At 38.6% G+C, this 22,005-nt stretch overlaps 1 protein-coding gene across 1 annotated transcript in view; it reads right to left on the bottom strand.

Annotated features, from left to right (window-relative positions):
• Window positions 1-22,005, bottom strand: part of stpg2 (sperm-tail PG-rich repeat containing 2) — a 288,221-nt gene that overhangs the window by 42,980 nt on the left and 223,236 nt on the right. The window contains exon 13 of the mRNA XM_034033821.2: window positions 5,793-5,924. Within this exon, the coding sequence (XP_033889712.2) occupies window positions 5,805-5,924 (120 nt within the window). The 3' untranslated portion in view covers window positions 5,793-5,804. The remainder of the gene's footprint in view (window positions 1-5,792; window positions 5,925-22,005) is intronic.

Genomic DNA, 22,005 nt, shown 5'->3' with positions numbered 1-22,005 from the left:
GGTATAGACAATGTCGACCCAGGGGACTTTTTTGACCTGAAAAAAGAAACAAGGACCAGGGGTCACAAATGGAGATTAGATAAAGGGGCATTCAGAACAGAAAATAGGAGGCACTTTTTTACACAGAGAATTGTGAGGGTCTGGAACCAACTCCCTATTAATGTTGTTGAAGCTGACACCCTGGGATCCTTCAAGAAGCTGCTTGATGAGATTCTGGGATCAATAAGCTACTAACAACCAAACGAGCAAGATGGGCTGAATGCCTCTCGTTTGTCAAATTTCTTATGTTCTTATGTTCTTAATACATACATATGAACACTTAAATTAAGCATATAGCTTATTATTTTCTTAAATGCCCTTTATAATAGTATGTTAACCATGTAAACATTGAACATTTGTTTATATGGTTAACATAATATTATAAACATCAGAAATACGCATGTAACATGGACACCATAGTGTCCATGTTACACGCCTATTTAAAATAAAAATACCCCTTTCACGGCAGATAAATAATAATACAATAAACTTACATTTAGAAAATGTTAGAATAATCTCTTTTGAAGTCTAAAAAATGTATAATTTCCAGTTAGACTTTACTGAAATAACACAATGTCAATTGAGGTCAACACAGTTACATGCATTACATGTCTGAGGATGTTAGACATTATTTATATTATATTTTGCTAAATTTAAGTAAGCAATCAATAAAAGTCTTTGAAAAAATATAAAAAGCACCCCTTTTTTGGTGTCTATGTTACATACGAATAGTAGGATGGTCATTTAATAAAACTGTATGTCAAATGAAAATTTATAATTATATAAACTGACACCCTAGACATTGGATAACTAAAGAAATACATACAAGAAATGCTGTTTTTTTTGACCATGTGTTTCCACTTTTGGTACAAATAATTGGAGACTGACCCATTATTGAAATTTACTTGTGTTTATTTTTATAGTTTAATGTAGTTTGGGAAGGACAATGTTTGCTTCTCATCTCCGCCACACTACATCCCGTGAGAATGCGTGGTCGGCAGCTAATAATGTATTGACAAATTGGCTGTCAACCATGCATATTAAAAATCCTGTGCAGAATGTGGTCAAAGGATAATCGAGGTAACTGATAGCCGGTTAATCCCTCGACCACTGTAAAAACCAGAAGCTTTTGCTGACCGGGGTTGGTTATGGAGTAAAGGAGGAACGGAAGATTGAGAAAGAGAGAAAGTAAGAACAAAGAAACTAAAAAGACAATTGCTACGTGTTCTGGTTTTAAACCAGCACAATACTTGTTTGGTCAGTGTTTTGTTTGATCACTGTGCCTTTTTGTTTTTGTAAAAGTTTTTTGTTTGTTTGTATTATTATTTAATAAATAAGAGCGCATTTGTGCCTTAACCCGTAGTACCTGTAGTACCTTGCCTGTGTCTTCCTGGTCTAACGTCACCCCACCAGCCATTCTGTTCACAGTAACCCATCACAAAGATTCACACCAGTGAGCCACTTAACGGGATATAGCAAGCACATTCCAAATACTACACAAAGACAGATTTAGTAATCTTATGAACTAGTACAATAATTGTACCATGTTTAATATAATATAAAAGGCCAAATTCAACTAAACTAAACATATTTTTTGTTTATTTTGTTACATTTTGAACAGTAAACGTTTCATTTACAGATGTTTTGTTACATTTCTAAAACTTATTGACTTACCATTCTGACAAAACATAAAATGTTTTTATTTTTGTGTGCTTGTGAACAGGCTGGCTTTGTGGAGTGATGTCAGGCCAGGAAATGAATGAATACCTGGTGCACATATTTACTGAAAAATAAAAGGTTTAAACAAAACAAAACGGCACAGTGGCCAAAAACAAAAACAAACACGAAACAAAAACAAGTATCATGCTGGTGTAAACCAGCACGGGTAGCAATTGTTTTCTAACACTCTCGACTCTCTTGTCTCTCATGTCTCTCGTTCCGCCTCTGAACTCCCTGTTCAGCCAAACCTGCTTGTTTTTATATTGTGGCTGAGGGATTAACTGGCTATCAATTTACTAGTTTATCCCCAGACCACATTCGGCACAGGTTTTCTCATATGCGTGGTCAACAGCCAGTTTGTCAATAACCACTTGCTGTTAACCATGCATTCTCACAATTTTATCTGGATGGAGCATTTTAACCACATCCAGGCTGTAAATAATACTAACAATAAAACAGTGTGTTTTAAATACACAAAACACTACATTTTAAATAATTCAACAAAATAATACATATGCACACAAAACATAAAATACACACAGGGGCGGGGAGTACCATCACAGTGCTTGTGTTGCATTTAAAGCAAAAATAAACTTTCAAGCTGCTCAAATCCTTTTACTTTTGTATAATTTGTAGGAAGGATTTAAAACACTTAAAAACACTTTTAAACAGCACTGGAATTGGTATCTGCAGATTATAGATATCAATAATTGGGATTGTGCATCCCTACCATTAGCTTCAGCTCTTAAGCATTGGATGAAATACATATTTGAAAGAATTACGCCACTATTAACAGTTTACAGTATAATGGTTCAATATAAACAGGACATGTATAATACAATGGTTGTAATCTGTCATTTGATTGGTTGCTCTGAGTGTTTTCTTTTTTGTCTTTACATAGAGAATATAAATGGCATAAACCAAACACAATGTATTGTAATGAAAATGTATTAATTGCAGATTTTTTTTATCAAATCTGTGCAGGGAGCTATTTGATTTCACTAGTCTACAGATATAAAACAGTAATTTTGATTAAAGATAAAGAACAGCAGGGAGTGAACAAACATAAATAACAGTGGCTCCTCAATCAAGAGCTGACATTTCAACTAGTGTTTATTAACGACTGAAAGTATGATTCCCAATTAGATTAAAAGGGTAGAAAAAAACAAAAATATGATATTGTATACTATGAACCTGTCTCTTGCATAATGCATTATGAGAGGTAGGACTGATTAAAAGTAAACTGATAAATCATTCCCATCAATCTGTTGTTTATCAGGGGCTCACATTGCCTTTATTACAATTCACCTGATCAGCGTGCCAACACCACAGCATTCTTTCAAGATTTATAGGAATAAAAGCCCAACTAAATCATTGTTGGAAATTCCAGGCTGGTTTATTTTGTGTAATTGTCAAAGAACCAGGAGGTAGAGTGTAAATTACCAGTAGTAGCAGGGCAAAAAAAAAACCTGCTTGTGTAAAGAGTGTGTGTGGGAATGTAAGGGTGGCAGGGATGGGGTGCATTTTGCCCCTGCCAACAATTACAGGTGTGGTCATTCCCCAATTAGGTAATTGAGTACTAATTGGGGAGTGGCCACCTATATAAAAAGGAGGAGAAATCCTTTGTGGGGAGAGAAATCTTTTGTAGGTGAGTGGAACTGTGTTTTGTTTATAACTATTCAGCAAAGGCTCGGCCTGACAGCAATGTTTGTGTATTTTGTTTAAACTTGTTATTTTGGCCCTCATGCCAGTTTATTTGTTCCTATTTTGTTCTGTTTATTTTGTGTATTAAAAGTGCACAACAGCTCTTCAGTGCAGCTTCTGTCACTAATTCCTGCCGGTACCATCTTGGGCCACAGTGATTATTGTCACAAGTGCCCTCTCACTTTTCTATATTCTAGTAAGGAAGGCATCCCCATTAGGAACTTCTAAGGGCATTGTAACTTTTCATAGAAATCCCACGTCACCGTGTTCCACGCCGTGAATTAGATACAGATAAAAGAAAACGTCAAAATGAAATATATATGTTTTTATTTGATTTTGCTCTGTGACAAAAAAGCACACTTGTTTGCTAGACAAAAGGAAGCATGATAGTTTGCATGTTAGCTGTACAAAATCTAATGAATATTTCCAAATCTACAAATAGCTAACTAGCGAGACTAACATTATAGACGCGAACCTGCACTGTATGACTCACCCTGTAGACCCTGTAGACCATGTGGTGGTGTTCTTACCAAGTGAATCACTCAGGGACCCCAAGAAAGATTTTTTTATACCACTTGTGTGGCTACATGTTCATGAGCTATTTTTATGTTACATCCTAAAAAGTTAATGACTGGATCTTTTTTTTTTTCCCCCCCATTGTGGTATACTGCACTGCAAATAAATTTTATTGCTAAGCATACTGCACATCAGTTCAAACAAAGCTATGAAGAATGGACTTCTACAGCCAGCTCACCTGTCGTAAGGGATGAGATCTGTACTGCCTTGACCTACAGTACTATTAAAAGTAATAGATTACCGTACAATACCTTCAAATGAGTTTGGGTAACTTCAGTACTGATATCTTATTTATAGAAAATGTAAACATTAGTGGCATAAACAAGATATGTCATGAAAAAACATGACATATGCAGAATTAATATAAATAGGATAACTAACTAGGTAAATGTATTAGTTTAAAATGTAAGTCTATACAATCACTGGTAATTAAAAACATTGGTACCGGTAGTTTTAAATCCCCACCAAGTTCTGGTATTCTGCACTGACAAAGAGTACAGTGATATCAAACGCTGCATTACAATAAAAAATACTGCATATCTTACTATAGTCTTTCACAACTAACTAGTGTAACTGAATGTGTTTAAAGCCTGAAGGCTCATTTGTTATCGATGCCTCCGCCTATGACATAAATATTGTAAGTTATGTTTTTTCATGACATAGCCTCAATTTACACAAAGTGGTGAGTGTAAGGAATGGGTTACAAAGCCACATTGTTGTTGCTGAGGTATTGACATCCCTTAAAGATGAAGTTCTTGGATCAATCAGTTCTGAGAAACCGGACAAGTATTGATGGGATGGCCTCTCATTTATTTTCTTATTTTTGAAGGGAAATTTCTACTGCCAGATTTGCTTGGATGTTTCTGAGAAGTATTTTATGCTTTGTACTTTAATTTTAACCCTCATAAAGTATTCAGACTCCACGGTGCTTTAGTATCAGTTATTATGTGGATCTAGTGACTTGATTTTTGTTTCCTTTTAGGTAGTTGTCAGGCACCCATCCTGTTACACTATGCAAAGGATAATTCTAGTCCAGGTAGCCTGGTTGAATTTCCCAAATTGTTTTAGGTATGGGGTCCGTATGGACCCCAGGCGTAGTGTATCAGCGGGTCCGACCTTCTCACTTGATATCTCAGGCACCGTAATAGCTTCCTGGTTCAAGGCTTGTTCGAAAATACAGAATTAGGGCTTTCCAATTATATATCGTATGTCCTAAACAGACGTTCCTTAGCGAAACTACAGCAAACCGAAACTAAGGCTTAAGTCATGTGACATGAGTCCGCTCTAAAGTTTTGTTTGTTGCCTATTACTTGGTCGCTTCAACAGATAGCGTTCCGGTTTCAACGTCATTTAAAAGCGCAGGCTTTGCACTTTCCATTGATGTCAGGCATGCCCATATGTGTACTTTCTACCACCCCTTCATTCAGTGCTCCAGTGCTCTGACACGCAGCAAATTGGTATAGCATAAACAACATTTACTCCAGTTGTTAGTTGTATGTTGCTTATTGCTGGGGTATTACCCCAGGTTATCAGGAAAGTCAATTTTCCAACATGTCCTTATGAGGGTTAAAGAGTCATCAAGATGTGATGACTGAACCAAAAATGACACAAAGTTTATCCAAATAACAAGGTTACATTTGTTAAGATAACTCTGATATGTCCTACCCGTATCAGTTGCTCTTTAAGGTGCTTAAATATACATCATACAGACTTTGCTTTGTTATGTACAGTGTACAGTATTGTATTCTACTCACCAGTCTGAAGGTCTAGACACTCTTCTTGGTTGACAAGTCTACATGCACTGAATCCACACGATTTATGAGAGGATTACTGAGGGTGGTATTAAATGTTCCCTTCAAGACAGTATCCATGATAGGTGGGCTTAACTGTTAAAACATAGAAATGTGTATGATGATTTAATTTGTAACATTTACTTGTTTTAAATAACACCACTCCTCCCAACAGCCATAATCTTTTAAATACCTCGTAATATCAAATTCTCCAGGCAATCATTATCTTTGAAAAAACTGAACCTTGAAACCCTTGACTTGACTCAACCACTGCCTTTGAAGAAAAACATTTTCTGAAGACTAAGTTATTAATGTGATGAACCTAAGTGTCTATTGCAACTTAATACTAAAAGTGCATAAAGGGAATTGATAGAATACTGTTTTGTAAAAGTGTACATCTATCAGACCACCTAACATATACCTTTTTTGAATCTGTCAAATTCTAAATCTGATTTGAAACAGATGGAATCAGCTTACAGGACCTTTTTTATTTTATTGTGTACATGTTCCCATGTGTTGCTACAACTGTTTACGTAAGGTGTGTGTTGTTTTATTTATTTATTTTTTTTACATTTTGACCACTTTTTTAAACTTTTAAATTGCATTCCCTGCCTCAAGATGGCTTCCCATGTACCCGCATGGACCGCTCAGAACTACATTTTCCATCATCCTCCTGCTCACATATGTAACTGAGATGGATTTACCAGTGAGCAGGAGGATGAGTGGAAATGTAATTCTGAGAGGTCCATGCGGGTACATGGGAAGCCATCTTGAGGCAGGGAATGCAATTTAATAAAATAAAATAAAAAGGTGCCCTTTAAAAGAACACCTTCTTGGCACTGATAGTGATTCGTTCACAATGGATACAGTACTGTTTTGTAAAAAGCAACTTGTCTTGAGGGACAATGATTGGTTTATTAACTCTTTCCAGAACCAGCTTAATATCATTGAATTATTTTGTATTCTGATTTCCACGAGTGCACCTCATTGCTACACAATGCCATGTAAGCAAATGGCAAAATGCACCGCTGTTTCTCTTACTACAAAGCTGGAAATTGTTTGAGCTCTTGAAAAAAATCTGAATCAGACACAATTTCGTGTTTCCCGTTCTGGTGAGTTGCTTCACCATTTTGTTAAATAATGTGCATGTCTTGTCTATTGCTGTTGCATTTTGTGTGTAGGGGTGCTGTGTTAATTTAGTTTGACAGTTAAGTTAACCGTAAGTAACGGCCATTATTTTTGCCTCTGCCATTGTGATAGACCAAAACACACCCGCCAGCTAATATCATAGTACATAGCGATTTAAGCTTTTTGACCATGTTGTTTTGCTTTAGCTTTACTAATGTTAGTTTGTCTGTTACTTTATTATTATAGTTATTAACAGACACTTGCCTATTGTTTTGCTTTTACTTGTTCAGTTCATTTCATATGTTGATGCACGTGTGTCATGACAAGTAATACATACGTATTTATTTATTTATTGATTCATATTGTGTCTGATTACTAAATCCATCTTCGAGAACACTCCGGTTATAAGAACACTTTCCTTGCTTCCCGAGGGGTGTTTTATTAGCCGGAGACTACTGTACCAAAATGCACTGGTGCTATTTTGCATAAATGCTAACTGGACGGTACCAGTGCACTATGGTAAGGGATATTTTATTAGTAAAGTATATTTAAGGATGTATTTTTTTCACAGCTATCACAGGCTACACAATTTCTGTGAAATGTACCAAATCCCAATTTCTGAATGATAAAATGTTATATATATATATATATATATATATATATATATATATATATATATATATATATATATATATATAGCACATAAATACAGCAAATGTTAGTGTGGCAGTGCGAAAGCCCGAAATGTAGAGTGTGTGTGTGTGTGTGTGCGTGTGTGTGTGTGTGGTGTGAATATACGGTTAGCAGGGAGGGGGTTAAAATCCTCCCTTCCATAAAACATGTGAGAATGTGGCTGGAGCCTTAATTGAATGATTAATGGTTAATTAGGCTCCAGTGACATGGTATATAAGGAAGTGAAAATCCTTTGTTTAGAGGTTGGTGTGTAGTGAGTGTAACCTGTGTGGAACTGTTCTGTTTTGTACTGTGTTGACTCTGAATCGGTCAGTGAAGGCAACTGCCCAGCCTGACATCAGGGTGTATTGAGAGGAACGGTAGTTCCTCGTACAAGTTAGAAAAACTTGTTTGAAACTACTGAGAGTCTCTATACAGCTCAAAGGGTTTTGCTGTCTTCACCATGTTGCAGGGGCAAAACTAAATCACTTAGAATTACCATCTGTACCAGTACCAAAAGTCTGAAACTTTCTTACATCAAATGTGAAAAAAAAAACATAAATACCTCTTATACACAATGAGATATAAGTCGTCAAACTAAGGTCAAATTGTTATTCTTCTTCTTCCTCTTCCGTTTACTTTTTAAGAGTGTGTAGCGACTTTTCAAACAGAAAAGCTAAATAACTGGATATCTACCAATCATGTGATTCCACATGTTGGGCAACGTCAAAATAAATCAGGGAACGCAACAGTCTGATATCCACACCATTTATATTAAACAATGTATTTATGTTCTAAAACGGCAAATAAGTGTTTTACAGTGTAGCTTTTATACTTTTTGTTCTATTATTTCACAAACAGCATTTTACCCAAACGTATGAAGGTCAGACACCTGGTTTTGGTCATTACACACTCTTAGCCACTGTACTATATGTACTTAAACAATTTTTCTGTTTTCCTGAATTATCTGAAGTAGTTTTTTCTTTATATCATCATTTCCCCTACAAAATGTCTCCAAAACCATTACTTTGGTTTAAATCGACAAATTACTTTATTTCCAGACTTGGGGCCAGCAGAGTGAAGTAGTGGTTAGGGCTCTGGACTCTTGACCAGAGGGTTGTGGTTTCAATCCCAGGTGAGGGTCACTGCTGTTGTACCCTTGAGCCAGGTATTTTACCTAGATTCAGTATAAACAACTGGATAAATGGGTAATTGTATGTAAACATAATGTGACATAATTGTGACAACTGTAAGTTGCCCTGGATAAGGATGTCTGCTAAAAAATAAATAATAATAATTTAAATGCAATCTGCTGAACTATTTGCATTTGACTTGTTATTTGTATATTCTGAAATATAAGAATTTGCATTTGAATTTCAAATCAGGGGAAAGCTTAAAAAATATTTCAATTTCAAATGCATTTAAATACTTTTCAATAATAATGCTCATAATAAAGTAGGGAGACTTTTCAGTATTGCTGGTAAAGTTGATCAACCTGAAAGATGCAAACTAAAAGACACTTTTGAAAACTTCATGTTTATTAAACATAACAATCAAAACAAGTAAAAAAAGAGCTACAAATAATTCAAATGCTCTGATTAGACAAATTATTCATTCAATTGAGGGTTCAATTCAGTAATTTAAAGCTTAGTTGGAACAAAAATCAGCAAACACTGGGTCCTCAGGACCAAGATTGGGAAACACTGTTTTATGTAACTTGCTTCCTATATTGGTACATACTTGTTAATTATTATAAACTACGTGATTACTGTGTTTATGTTGAAAAGAAAAGCAAATAGGCAAATTGGAAAGGTGCTGGGGCCCAACATTCACACAATTGTTGCTTCTAACTTGGCTTCTATTTTTTGATCGCTCCACTCTACATTGAAATGCTCATTCCCTTATGGGTTTAACTAGAATAAAGATGCTAAGACACATGTGCCAAGGAAAGTGCTCAATACAGACTGAAGTGTTCTTGGTTATCCTTACAAGCACTACAACAGAGAGAAAGACAGACAGGGAATGGTAGAGGCGTCATCACAGACGCAGACAAGTATGCTTTGGGACGACACGGACAACATGCAGGTAAGGCACAGGTAGATGAGGGCACACATGGATAGACATTTAGCCCATACATAAAATAATACGTGAAAGAGCATGAAGCAATATATTTCCAACAATGAAGATGATGAACAAGACCAATAATGGCAACGAGTACAAGGGATAATGAGAATGCAAGGTAAGTGTATGGGAAGTGACAGTTGATGGGGCAGGCATTGCAGATACAGGGCTGGGGTGTTGGAGCCTTTTTTTTGGTTGTGCATTGTCAATGTTTTTTGTTGCAGATGTGACTTTTGAGCTGATAAGGGAATGGTCACAATGCCCTTGAAGTTGTACAAAGAGCATTTCAATGTAAAGTGGAGCGATTAAAAAAAGAAGCCAAGTTAGAAGCAACAATTGTGTGAATGTTGGGCCCCAGCACCTTTCCAATTGTGCCTATTTGCTTGATGCTTGACCAGGTTGCCCCAATTGCTTCTCCTAACTTGGGCTTTTGTGTTTGATATCACCACTTTAAACGGCTGTTGCGTTTTTCTAACTTGTTTTTTTTTACATTGACAATGTTTTTGTTATCGATATCACCTTTTTTTTTACTTCATCAAATAATGAATAAAGTGAGGGAAAGATATTCGAGAATGTGTATGGTAAATAGACAGACAGACAAGACAAGAGAGTAATAAGTAGAGTAATATAAGAGAAATGAGAAAAGATTTGAAAGTAAAATAACAGTAGAAGGGACTTTTAGACAGTATTGAAAGTGTAAACATTGTATTCTTTTAATTGCAAATGTACATCCACCAGTGGTGAAAACAATATGTCTGTTTTGGTAGGTATTAATATATTGATATTTACGTAGGTACAAAACTACAATGCTATGAATGGTTACAAGGTACATATGCATGCCAGTGCTAAAGGGTAGTATACTAACACATTTTAATGCTGAAAAAAACATTATTCTCCTTGTTATAGAGGTGTTATGAACTTAGGCCAATGTAAGGCATTTGTAAAGCATTCGATCTCTTCATAAAAGGCCATATCCATGTCCTTTGCCTTTCTTGGCCATGGTTTGACTTCAATGAGTGCATCATTTGCATGCACCCATTTTCCAGTAGCACCCACAGCAAGAAGACACGCACACACACACGCAAAGAACACGCTTTCCAGTGGCCACACATCCCTGCTCGCGCCACAGTTCTGACTGAGGTCTCAGCTGTCAGTCTCACATACAGGAACACCCAGAGTGTGAGCGTAGCGGAGCGAGCCAATTGTATATGGAGCGGGGGAGCGGAACGATGTAGTTCCTTGAGCAGACGATTCCGGCCCGCTCCTTTACAGCACTGAGAAGAGCTGAGCATGGTTTTATTTTTCTTAAATATACACTACCGGTCAAAAGTTTTAGAACACCTCCATTTTTCCAGTTTTTATTGAAATTTATGCAGTTTAATGTCTAATGTACTCTGAAATTAAAGCATAGAACAAATAAACAAATGGAGATAAAAAAGAAATCATGGAATCGTTTTGCTTAACAAAATTTAATCTAAATTTTTGACTCATCAAAGTAGCCACCTTTTGCAGATATAACAGCCGAACACACTTGTGGCATTCTTTCTACAATGGAAATCAAATATTGTTCGGAAAGTTCTTCCCAACACTGTTGCAGAAGTTCCCACAAATGTGTTGCACTTGTAGGTTGCTTTGCTTTCACCCTTCTGTCCAGTTCATCCCAAACCAGCTCAATGGGGTTTAAGTCTGGAGACTGTGCTGGCCATTCCATGACTTGAAGCCTACCGTCTTGTTCTTTTCTTCTAAGGTAGTTCTGACATAGCCTGGAGGTATGTTTTGGGTCATTATCTTGCTGTAGGATGAACCCCTGACCAACTAGGCGTATACCAGAGGGTATTGCATGGCGCTGCAAAATGCTGTGGTAGCAGTTTTGGTTCAGGGTGCCACTCAGTCTGTGCAAGTCGCCGACTCTGGATCCAGCAAAAGAGCCCCAGACCATCACGCTTCCTCCTCCATGTTTGACAGTTGGTGTCACACACCGAGGAACCATCCTTTTGCCTACTCGACGGCGTACAAAAACCCTGCGTGATGAACCGAAGATTTCAAATTTTGATTCATCGGTCCATAAGACCTTCTTCCAGTCTTCAGTAGTCCACTGGCAGTGCTTCATGGCCCAGGCAAGCCTCTTTTTCTTATTTTGCCATCTTAGCAATGGCTTTCTTACTGCTTCTCAACCTGTCAAACCTGCAGCTCGAAGTCTTCTCTTCACAGTTGAAACTGAGACTTGCTTACTTCGACCAGTGTTAAGCTGTGCTTGAAGCTGTTGTCCTGTGAGCCGCCTATCACGCAAGCTGTTGACTCTCAGAAACTTGTCTTCTGATTCTGTTGTGGCTTTGGGTCTGCCAGACCTCTTCCTGTCAGAGTTTCCTCCAGTTTCCAAGTGCCTTTTGATGGTGTAGGAAACTGTACTCACTGACACGTTGGCTTTCTTTGCAATTTCTCTAAAGGAAAGACCTACACTTTTAAGGGTTATAATGGTCTGTCTGTCTTCCTTTGTTAATTGCCTTTTTCTCGTCATTATGAGAGCAATATACTACTTCCTGCAGTACAATACTGTCCAAATAATGCTTAAGAGGGTGTAGTAACACAGTCTGTTCCAACACTGCTTTTATACAGACAGAGGGTTTGTAAGTAATCAACAAAAGTTGGGACACCGGTAGAAATTGTTAGCATCAACTTTCAAGGCTTAATTTACTTCCATTGCTGCAGAACAGCTGTAAGTTGTTAACCTATTACTTGTTCCCTGAAAAAGGCCTTTTTGTATAACTCTGAAATGTACATTATTTTTCAGTTTTTGGTAACCTAAACTTTTTTTTTAACCTCTGGCAGTTTACCGCTTACCTTTGTACCATTTCAGGTTATTCACTGGACTTGAACTGCTTATATTTCAATAAAAACTGGAAAAATGGGGGTGTTCTAAAACTTTTGACCGGTAGTGTATGTTCGGTCATGGATTTTGGACAAAAGAGGTGACAAATACAGATGCAGTCACTTTACAGTATATTCCATCATGCCTGTCCATGGTAACCACTCATTTTCCAGTTTCAAACCACAATTAGGCACTTTTGTTTTGCAGACTTGAGAATTGCATTTTTTTTATTAAAAAAAAAAAGCTTATTTTTCTTTTATATTCAATGTGATTGACGTGGCACTTTATTAATTATGATTGATATATATGATGTATCTACTATAGATACTAATGGGAGCAAAACAAATACAAAAGAAAAACAAGGGAACCGCAGATCTTTTCAAGAAACCTGGGAGACTTTGTATAAATGGATTTTATATTTTTAAACGCAGCAATAAGAGTTCTGCTTGTGAAGCATCCACACTATAATTTGACAAAATAGGTGATTTATTTGCACTGTGCAGATTTTCCCATTGGTGCTTGAGCCCCGGAGCACTCACAGAATCACCGCCTGTGCTCCTATTATCAGTGATTAAAGTCTGGTTTTCAAACAAACTGATTATCGCTCACCAATACTGTATTGGTATAAGAAAAGTGTGTTTTTAAAAAAGTAATTTAAGCTTTCAATCACTTAAAATATGCTGACGATAATGTAGACAACACCAATCTGCAGACAGAGAGTGCCAAGCTTTAAATGTGTTACTGTTTATAGATAAGAACTCAACTTTATTAGGAATATTGTGTTATGTATTAAGCAACATACTACGATAGTGTTCATTATGGTAATTCTTTGTTTATTACTTTTAAAATGTTTAGTAAAACGTGACCTATTGTTTGACCTCGTTAGTACAACCGGCCCCCTTTGCTAATTACATCTTTAGTGAGGGTTGTAACCAAGTATAAAGCACCACATTTTTGTAAAATGACTTTACACTTACTTCTAAAGATGCAACGCGTTTCAGTAAATTAAAACGATAAACTTCTCATCCCGCGTAGAGGGAGAACACAAACGTAAAACACCATTAAGTGGGGTTGGCATTGCAAGGGAGATGAAGCGAGAGGTTTCACAGTTCTGATCGAGTGACAGTTTTCTAGTATTATTTGTGAATGTTTATTCACCATTGCTACACCCCGATAGAAAATTGACTTCATTGCATTTTTTTTAAAATTATTCATCATTTAATCTTAAAATCACAATTTACAAGATTAAATACGCTACTATACGCTACTAAATACGCTCCTGGGCGCTGGCAATAGGGTCACACGACTGCGATACTGCACGCCGATTGGCTCAGTGGATATGTCGGATTTTGCTAAATTAGAAGCCTGGCGTATAGCACATTATGGAAAGAAACAATCATTTGAGTTGAATTTAACGTGGTGTATATCGTGTTTTGAGGACAAAGGACATTGAACATCAGAAAGTAGGCACTGTGAGATGAACGATCCTGCTTTTTGGTTCAGTTTTGGTGCGAATGGCGTATATTGTGTTTTGCATCTAAACTCTTCATATATATATACAGTGCCGTGAAAAAGTATTTGCTTTCTGTCTGATTTTCTGCATTTTTGCATATTTTTGACACTGAATGTTATCAGATCTATCAATCAAAACCTAATATAAGATAAAAAGGGACCCTGAGTGAACAAATAACACAAAACTTTGATACATATTTCATTTATTTATTAAAGAAAGTTATGCAACACCCAATGCCCCCATGAGAAAAAGTAAATCGCCCCCTTAGACTCAATAACTGGTTACACCACCTTTAGCAGCAATAACTGCAACCAAATGCTTGCTGTAGTTATTGATTAGTCTCTCACAGCACCGTGTAGGAATTTTGGCCCACTCCTCCATGCTCAACTGCTTCAACTCAGTGACATTTGTGGGTTTTTGAGCATGAACTGCTCGTTTCAGGTCCTGCCACAACATCTCAATGGGGTTTAGGTCTGGACTTTGACTAGGCCATTCCAGAACTTTTAAATTTCTTGTTCTTCAACCATTCTGATGTAGACTTGCTTGTATGTTTCGGATCATTGTCTTGCTGCACGACTCAGCTGCGCTTCAGATTCAGCTCACGGACGGATGGCCTGACAGTCTCCTGTAGAATTCTCTGATACAGAGCAGAATTCATGGTTCCTTCAATGATGGCAAGGCATACAGGTCCTGATGCAGCAAAGCATCCCCAAACCATGACACTACCACCACCATGCTTGACCGCTGGTATGAGGTTCTTACTGTGGAATGCAGTGTTTGGTTTTTGCTAGACATAACGGGGCCCATGTCGGCCAAAAAGTTCCAATTTGACTCATATGTCCATAGAACATTGTTCCAGAACTCTTGAGGATCATCCAGGTGCTTTTTGGCAAACTTGAGATGAGCATTCATTTTCTTCTTAGTGAGCAATGGTTTCCGCCTTGCTACTCTGCCATGAATCCCATTTTTGCCCAGTGTCTTTCTGATGGTGGAGTCATGAACAATGACCTTAGCTGAGGCGAGAGAGGCCTGCAGATCCCTGGATGTTGTTCTAGGGTTCTTTGTGACTTCATGGACGACTTTACGTCTTGCTCTTGGAGAGATTTTGGCAGGACGGCCACTCCTGGGAAGATTCACTACTGTCCCAAACTTTCTCCATTTGGACAATATGGCTCTGACTGTGGTTTGGTGGAGCCCCAGAGCCTTAGAAATGGCTTTGTAACCCTTTCAGACTGATAGACATCAACAACTTTTTTCCGGAGGTCTTCAGGAATTTATTTTGTTCGTGGCATGATGTGCCTCTAGAACCTGTGTGCTGACAACTTCACTCTGATAGTAAGGGCCAAAGTTAGTCAGATTTACATGGGCACATACAAACGTTTCACACATCTGTGGTTTTAGAAGACAGATGTAGCCATAATACAGTCAAATTTAATGTCACTTCTGTTAATGTCACACTCTGTTATAAACGCGTATGAATGTTTAAAAAGTGTTACAAAGGGAAGTAATGTTGAAACTTTACAATGTATTAGTAAGACCTCGCCTAGAATATTGTGTTCAGTTCTGGTCACCTTGTTACAAAAAGGATATTGCTGCTCTAGAAAGAGTGCAAAGAAGAGCAACCAGAATTATCCCGGGTTTAAAAGGCATGTCGTATGCAGACAGGCTAAAATAATTGAATCTATTCAGTCTTGAACAAAGAAGACTACGCGGTGATCTGAATCAAACATTCAAAATCTTAAAAGGTATAGACAATGTCAACCCAAGGGACTTTTTTGACCTGAAAAAAGAAACAAGGACCAGGGTTCACAAATGGAGATTAGATAAAGGTGCATTCAGAACAGAAAATAGGAGGCACTTTTTTACACAGAGAATTGTGAGAGTCTGGAACCAACTCCCCAGTAATGTTGTTGAAGCTAACACCCTGGGATCATTCAAGAAGCTGCTTGATGAGATTCTGTGATCAATAAGCTACTAACAACCAAACGAGCAAGATGGGCTGAATGGCCTCCTTTCGTTTGTAAACTTTATGTTCTTATCATCAAATTGAAATGTCCCGGCCCAAATATAATGCATGCTGTGACTTTGATGTTTTGTGTTTTTAAAATGTATTAATGATCAATGCATTGCTGAGTTTGTTGCGCTCATGTATCAGGTGGTGTCTGGAATGATGCAAATGCAAATAAAACAGCGGGTGGAGGCGTGAAATAAATATATTTATAACTTCTCTTATGCAATTATTTCAATAGCGATTAATAAAATCAGTCAAAAAATTGCGTCTCATGTGCCTTATAGAAAATTGAAAGAGCAGCACGCCGCAGCGGCATGGTGTGCTGTAATGGAATCAGAGATGAAAAGTTCTGCTAGGAAAGCGATGTGGGAATTATTTAAGATGAGCGCAGCAAGCTGGCATCAATAAATTAAAAGTAAATCAGCTCATTTTTGCTGTTTAATCTACTACTTGTTATTGTAAACAAGTACAACTTCAAGTTTAAAGTACCTGGTATTGCCAGGCAGTCTCCCATCCAAGTACCAACCAGACATGCATATTATTATTATTATTATTTTTTAGCAGACACACTTATTCAGGCCACCTTACAATTACCCATTTATACAGTTGGGTTTTTTTACTGGACCAGTCTAGGTAAAGTAGCGTGTCCCCCACCTGTGATTGAACTCACAACCCTCCAATCAGGAGCACAGTGCTCTAACCGCTACTCCACGGATGCTGCAAGCTGATGGTTCGCTAGTGTCTCATTGTATAACTAAATCTTGGCAGTTTCCGACAAGTTTTTCTAATGTACGAGGAAGTACCTCGTATATATTTACATGAAACCTGTACTTTTTATAAAGGTATATAAATGTCAATTGCTGTGGATAAATGCATCAGCCAAATCAATTAATATGACATGTATTTTTCTAGTTTGCTATTTATTAATTAATTTATACATTTATAATATAAACATATTCATTTCTGCATTTATTTATTTAAAAATATTTGTTTCTAAATGTATTTATTCCTCTATGCATTTGTTTAAATGATTTATTTATTTCTACCAAATACATTATTCCTTTATTTATTTTTAATTAAAACGAGGAACTACAATTTATCAGAGATCAGAGATTTAGACAAGGAAGCTACATGCCACTCTTGTGTACAATTCCATTCTATGGTATCTACCAAACAGGAAACTGAATATTTTCAAACAGGAAATAGAACATTTCTAGAATCGAGCAGAACCTTCAGGTTTTCAACAAAAGCTGGTCAGGCATGGAGGTAAGCTTAAAAAATTAATGCATTTCAACCACAGCCCAGTGGCGCAGCGGGCTCTTCAAGGACGTCATTTTGCAAGTTCAAACTATGTTTTTTTTTTTTTTTTTCTTGTGATATGTGCTGTTTTAAAACATAAGTAAACTGTTTAATATAAATGGTGTGGATATCAAACTGCTTGCATTCCCTGGTTTATTTTGACGTTGACCAACATGTGGAATCACAATTCGTAGATGTCCAGTTATTTAGCTACACACTCTTAAAAAATAAACAGAAGAGGAAGAAGAAGAAGGAGAATAACTATTTTACTTTAGTTTGACAACTTATATCTCATTGTGTATAAGAGGCATTTATGTTTTTTTCACATTTGATGTAAGAAAGTTTCAGACTTTTGGTACTGGTACAGATGGTAATTCTAAGTGATTTAGTTTTGCCGCTGCAACATGGTGAAAACAGCAAAACTCTTGGAGCTGTATAGAGACTCTCGGTAGTTCCAAACAAGTTTTTCTAACTTGTACGAGGAACTACCGTTCCTCTCAATCAAAATGAATGAAAAGGCACTAGCAAGAATTTAATATTGACTCGAAGGGACAAGCAGCAAGGAAAGAGAGTGAATTAATCAACTTATCCCCCTAGTTATGACTTAAAGGGCTCACTCCTTCCTCAGGCAGACTGAAAGAGAAAATGGCGCTGAGCCTTATGGAGGTGAAGACGACATCTGATGTATACGGGGCTCTTAAAGGAGCAGCTTTGTATAAGTGCTCAGGTAATTCAGGCTATAAGAGGTTATATCCCATACGTTAATGGTTACATTTCATACTTGAAATGTAACCATGCGGTAGGCACAGTGCGTCAGTTACCGGTCAGTTGCCGTAAACATTTGTTAAAAATCCCCCGAATAACCTCCAGGTGGCACGTCTTTTTTTAGAACTTAAAAAAACACCCTGGCTGTACACCATATGGATCATTTCAAATCATGTGGCATTGTATCACATTTTAAACATATTTTTTTAAGGCCAGTGGCTGCCCCTAGAAATTAATAGGTTCTGACAAGCCAATCACCTAATTTTTGCTGCTCACTCTATCATTTTGGTAATTGTAACACACAGCATTTAGAAAAAAAAAAAAAATACTTCATCACTAATTTTTTTATTTATTTATTTTTTTTTAAATGTGGATTTAAATATTAGTAACGAAGAGAGTTTTAGGATCTCGTAAGTGCTATCAAACCTGGACTTAAATATTCAACCTCAAAACTTTATAAAAAATAAATATCAAAATAACATCACCTCAAGAAAGATTTAACATGTTTTTGTATTTACATGTTTACTACTCTGCAACTATCAAAACACAAAATGCTGTGTTGTATCCAATACTTAATTACTTATTTAAAGCAAGTTAAACATCAAAACCCATTTGCACAAACATACAGTAATTGGGAGTGTCAGATTTTGCTTATTGCTGGTGTTTCTTCATACCTATGTGAGTGATACAGTCATGACGCCCACCACGTTTCACAGAGAAGTCAGTATTCACAGAAGTCATCAGACGTGAGATTAAAACACGCGACTTCTTTTAATGAATGACCATTCTGTGGTAAATTCCTCTTGATATTTTAGATGGAGAAGAGTGAAATTTTTTGTTTGATTTGTGATTCCTATTTTAACTGATAAGTAAGGCTGGCATTTTTTCACGGAAGTTTGTACTAAAAATCATGGAGCAGTCATGGTAAATGTGTTAAAAATCATAGAGGAAATGGGAAATGGTGTTGGAAGTCACAGGGATGAATATGCAGTACCTACATAAACATGAAATTAGTCTGTCTATAAAAATAGAAAAAAATGAATATGAATCTAAATATGTATTTATTTATTTATTATGGTTCCCTTTCAAATTCGAAATGTCAACCCTCTGTTGACCTGAGCACATATTCAAACATCTGCCTGATAGGCCCGCTGTGACCACATATTATTTCTTTATTTAGCAGACGCCTTTATCCAAGGCGACTTAGAGAGACTAGGATGTGTGAACTATGCATCAGCTGCAGAGTCACTTACAACTACGTCTCACCTGAAAGACTGAGCACAAGGAGGTTAAGTGACTTGCTCAGGGTCACACAATGAGTCAGTGGCTGAGGTGGGTTTTGAACCGGGGACCTCCTGGTTACAAGCCCCGTTCTTTAACCACTGGACCACACAGCCTCCTGCACCATATCTGCTGCATTCTGAAACAAACCATCGCCATTTTATTCCTCACTCCAGCCGGAGCAGACGTGTCTCCACTTGCTCTGTTTTCGTGAGAATCTCTTTCTCTTCTAGACTGTTTTGGCTAGTTATGACCTCTCGTATTTCTCTTCGGAAGTTGGCTTGCCCTTTCCTTTGGATGCGACTGTAATTCTTTTTCTGTATTGATTGTATTTTTGTATCTAAATCACATGGCTGTGTGTTTTTAGTGCAGATTGCTGAGGAGCAGCGGCTGCTGTTTCCAGTTTCGTTTAATGTTTCGGTTCCTGGCACGCGTTCGCGCGTTGTGCCAGACCGAGTATCGTTTTATTTTTGTGTGTGTGTCTTAAAAAAATAAAAATAAAAAAAACTACTTTACTGTTCCTGTTGCTTGGATAAGCAGCTACAGTGTGGGCTTTATTCGGTGGTACACAGCACTTCTGTGCATAGCCCCCCCGTGCACTCGTGTCCCTGTGCTTGGTACACCTCGGTGCATAGCACTTCCGTGCATAGCACCGGTGTATTACTCCGTGTGGGTGCAGAGCACCCCGTGTACTTATTCACTAGTGCGTTAACCCAGTGCTTTACTAGCCAATGGTATATAACACATCGGTGTATAGCGCCAGTTCATTTAAACAGTGCAGGATCACGGAGACACATTTAAAGAAGGCATACACTGCCAGGGCACTGGCAGCAAAACCAGCACACACTACTATTCTGCTGACCGTGTACCAGACGCATCTGCTGCCTTCACCTATTATCATTGACGAGCTGAGGCTAGTGAGCGACCAGCTGCTGCGCATAGCTAGGCACAGTGGCCAAGCTATAGGACGCAACTTGGGAGCCATTGTAGTTGTGCGGTGCCAGCTTTGGCTTTCCCAGGCCAGACAAGGCGTCGCTGCTCAACGTGCCCATCTCCCCAGCTACACCTTCGGGCCAGTCGTGGAGGCGATGCTGCAGCGGTCTCACCGGGCGAGGGAGTCGTCAAAACAGCTTGCAGAGCTGCTTCCACATCCCACATATACTCAGCGCTAGGGGCAACAACGATGGAAACCCAGAGCTTCTGCACCCCAGACCATTGTGTGCAATGTCCCAGTGGCTGCTCCACCTTGGCCAGGTAGGCAGTATCCCCGCAACCGACCCTCGGCAGCAGCGTGCAGTGCCTGGCAGAGTCCCCACCAATACCCTCAACAGAGGCAGTGCCAGCCGAATGCAGCCCAGCAGGCTCAGCAAGAGCAGCTGCAACCCTGATGGGCTCCGGCCACAGGCCCTGCACCCGTTCAGCCAGCACCACCTTCTGGCATTGAGGCAATGCACCACCGACGGTGGACCAGTTGGTGGAATTGGAGGCGTTCTATCTATCTGAAGAAGATCAGAGACTTAACACACTCTGTCCTGTCAGGGCGCTGAGGTCTTATATGGATAGGTCTAAATCATGGCGACAAACAACCCAGTTACTGGTATGTTATGGGTCGCATACTCAGGGTCAGGCACTTTCCAAGCAACGGTTGTTGCATTGGATAGAGGGTACGATTGAGTTCGCTTATGAGCTGGCTGAATGTTGCTGGTTCAGCGGCACCTTCGGTGGGGTCCAGAGTCCTTGAGGCAGCTTGCCCTATTGCGCAGAAGCCTGACAGTTAGGCTAGCACCAGAGCAAGGCTGGTGGCTGCTTTGGCTCACTGCGACAGCTTGGGTATACATTTCCCAACTCGTAATGGTTGACATTTCAAGATTGAAAGGGAACGTTGGGTTACGAGTTGTAACCCTGGTTCCCTGAAAAAGAACTGTCAACGATTAATTTTGCGAGGTCGCTAGCTCGCATTCATTGCCATTTCAGAATCAAATGGCGAAGGTCTGTTACAGAATGCAGCAGATATGTGGTCACAGCGGGCCTATCAGGCAGCTTTTTGAATATGTGCTCAAGTCATGTGACATGAGGGTCATTTCCCAACTCGTAATTTGTTGACATTTCTTTTTCAGGGAACCAGGGTTTTTTGCGGAAACCTGCAGGGAAACAGCCATGTCTTTTTCAATAGAAAAAACTTTGGTAGGGGCTCCCGATTGGCGCATCCAGTAAAGGCGCTCTGCGTGGAGTGCAGGATTCACCCTATAGCCTGGAGATCACAGGTTCGAATCCAGGCTATGTCATTGCCGACCGTAACTGGGGGTTCCTAGGGGGCGGTGCACATTGGCCAAGCTCCGCCCGGGTAGGGAGGGATTAGGTCGGCAGGGCAATCCACGGTTCACCGCGCACCAGCGACCCCTGTGGCTGATAGGGCGCCTGCGGGTCTGCAGTGGAGCCATTCAGATCTGTGTTGTCCTCCGGCACTAGGTTTGGTGGCTTTGCTGTGGATCCGAAGTGCTAAAAATAACAGATTGGC

This window comes from Acipenser ruthenus, chromosome 1 (genome assembly GCF_902713425.1).
Source record: "Acipenser ruthenus chromosome 1, fAciRut3.2 maternal haplotype, whole genome shotgun sequence".
Taxonomy (NCBI): Eukaryota; Metazoa; Chordata; class Actinopteri; order Acipenseriformes; family Acipenseridae; genus Acipenser; species Acipenser ruthenus.
This window is presented reverse-complemented; position numbering and strand designations above follow the sequence as displayed.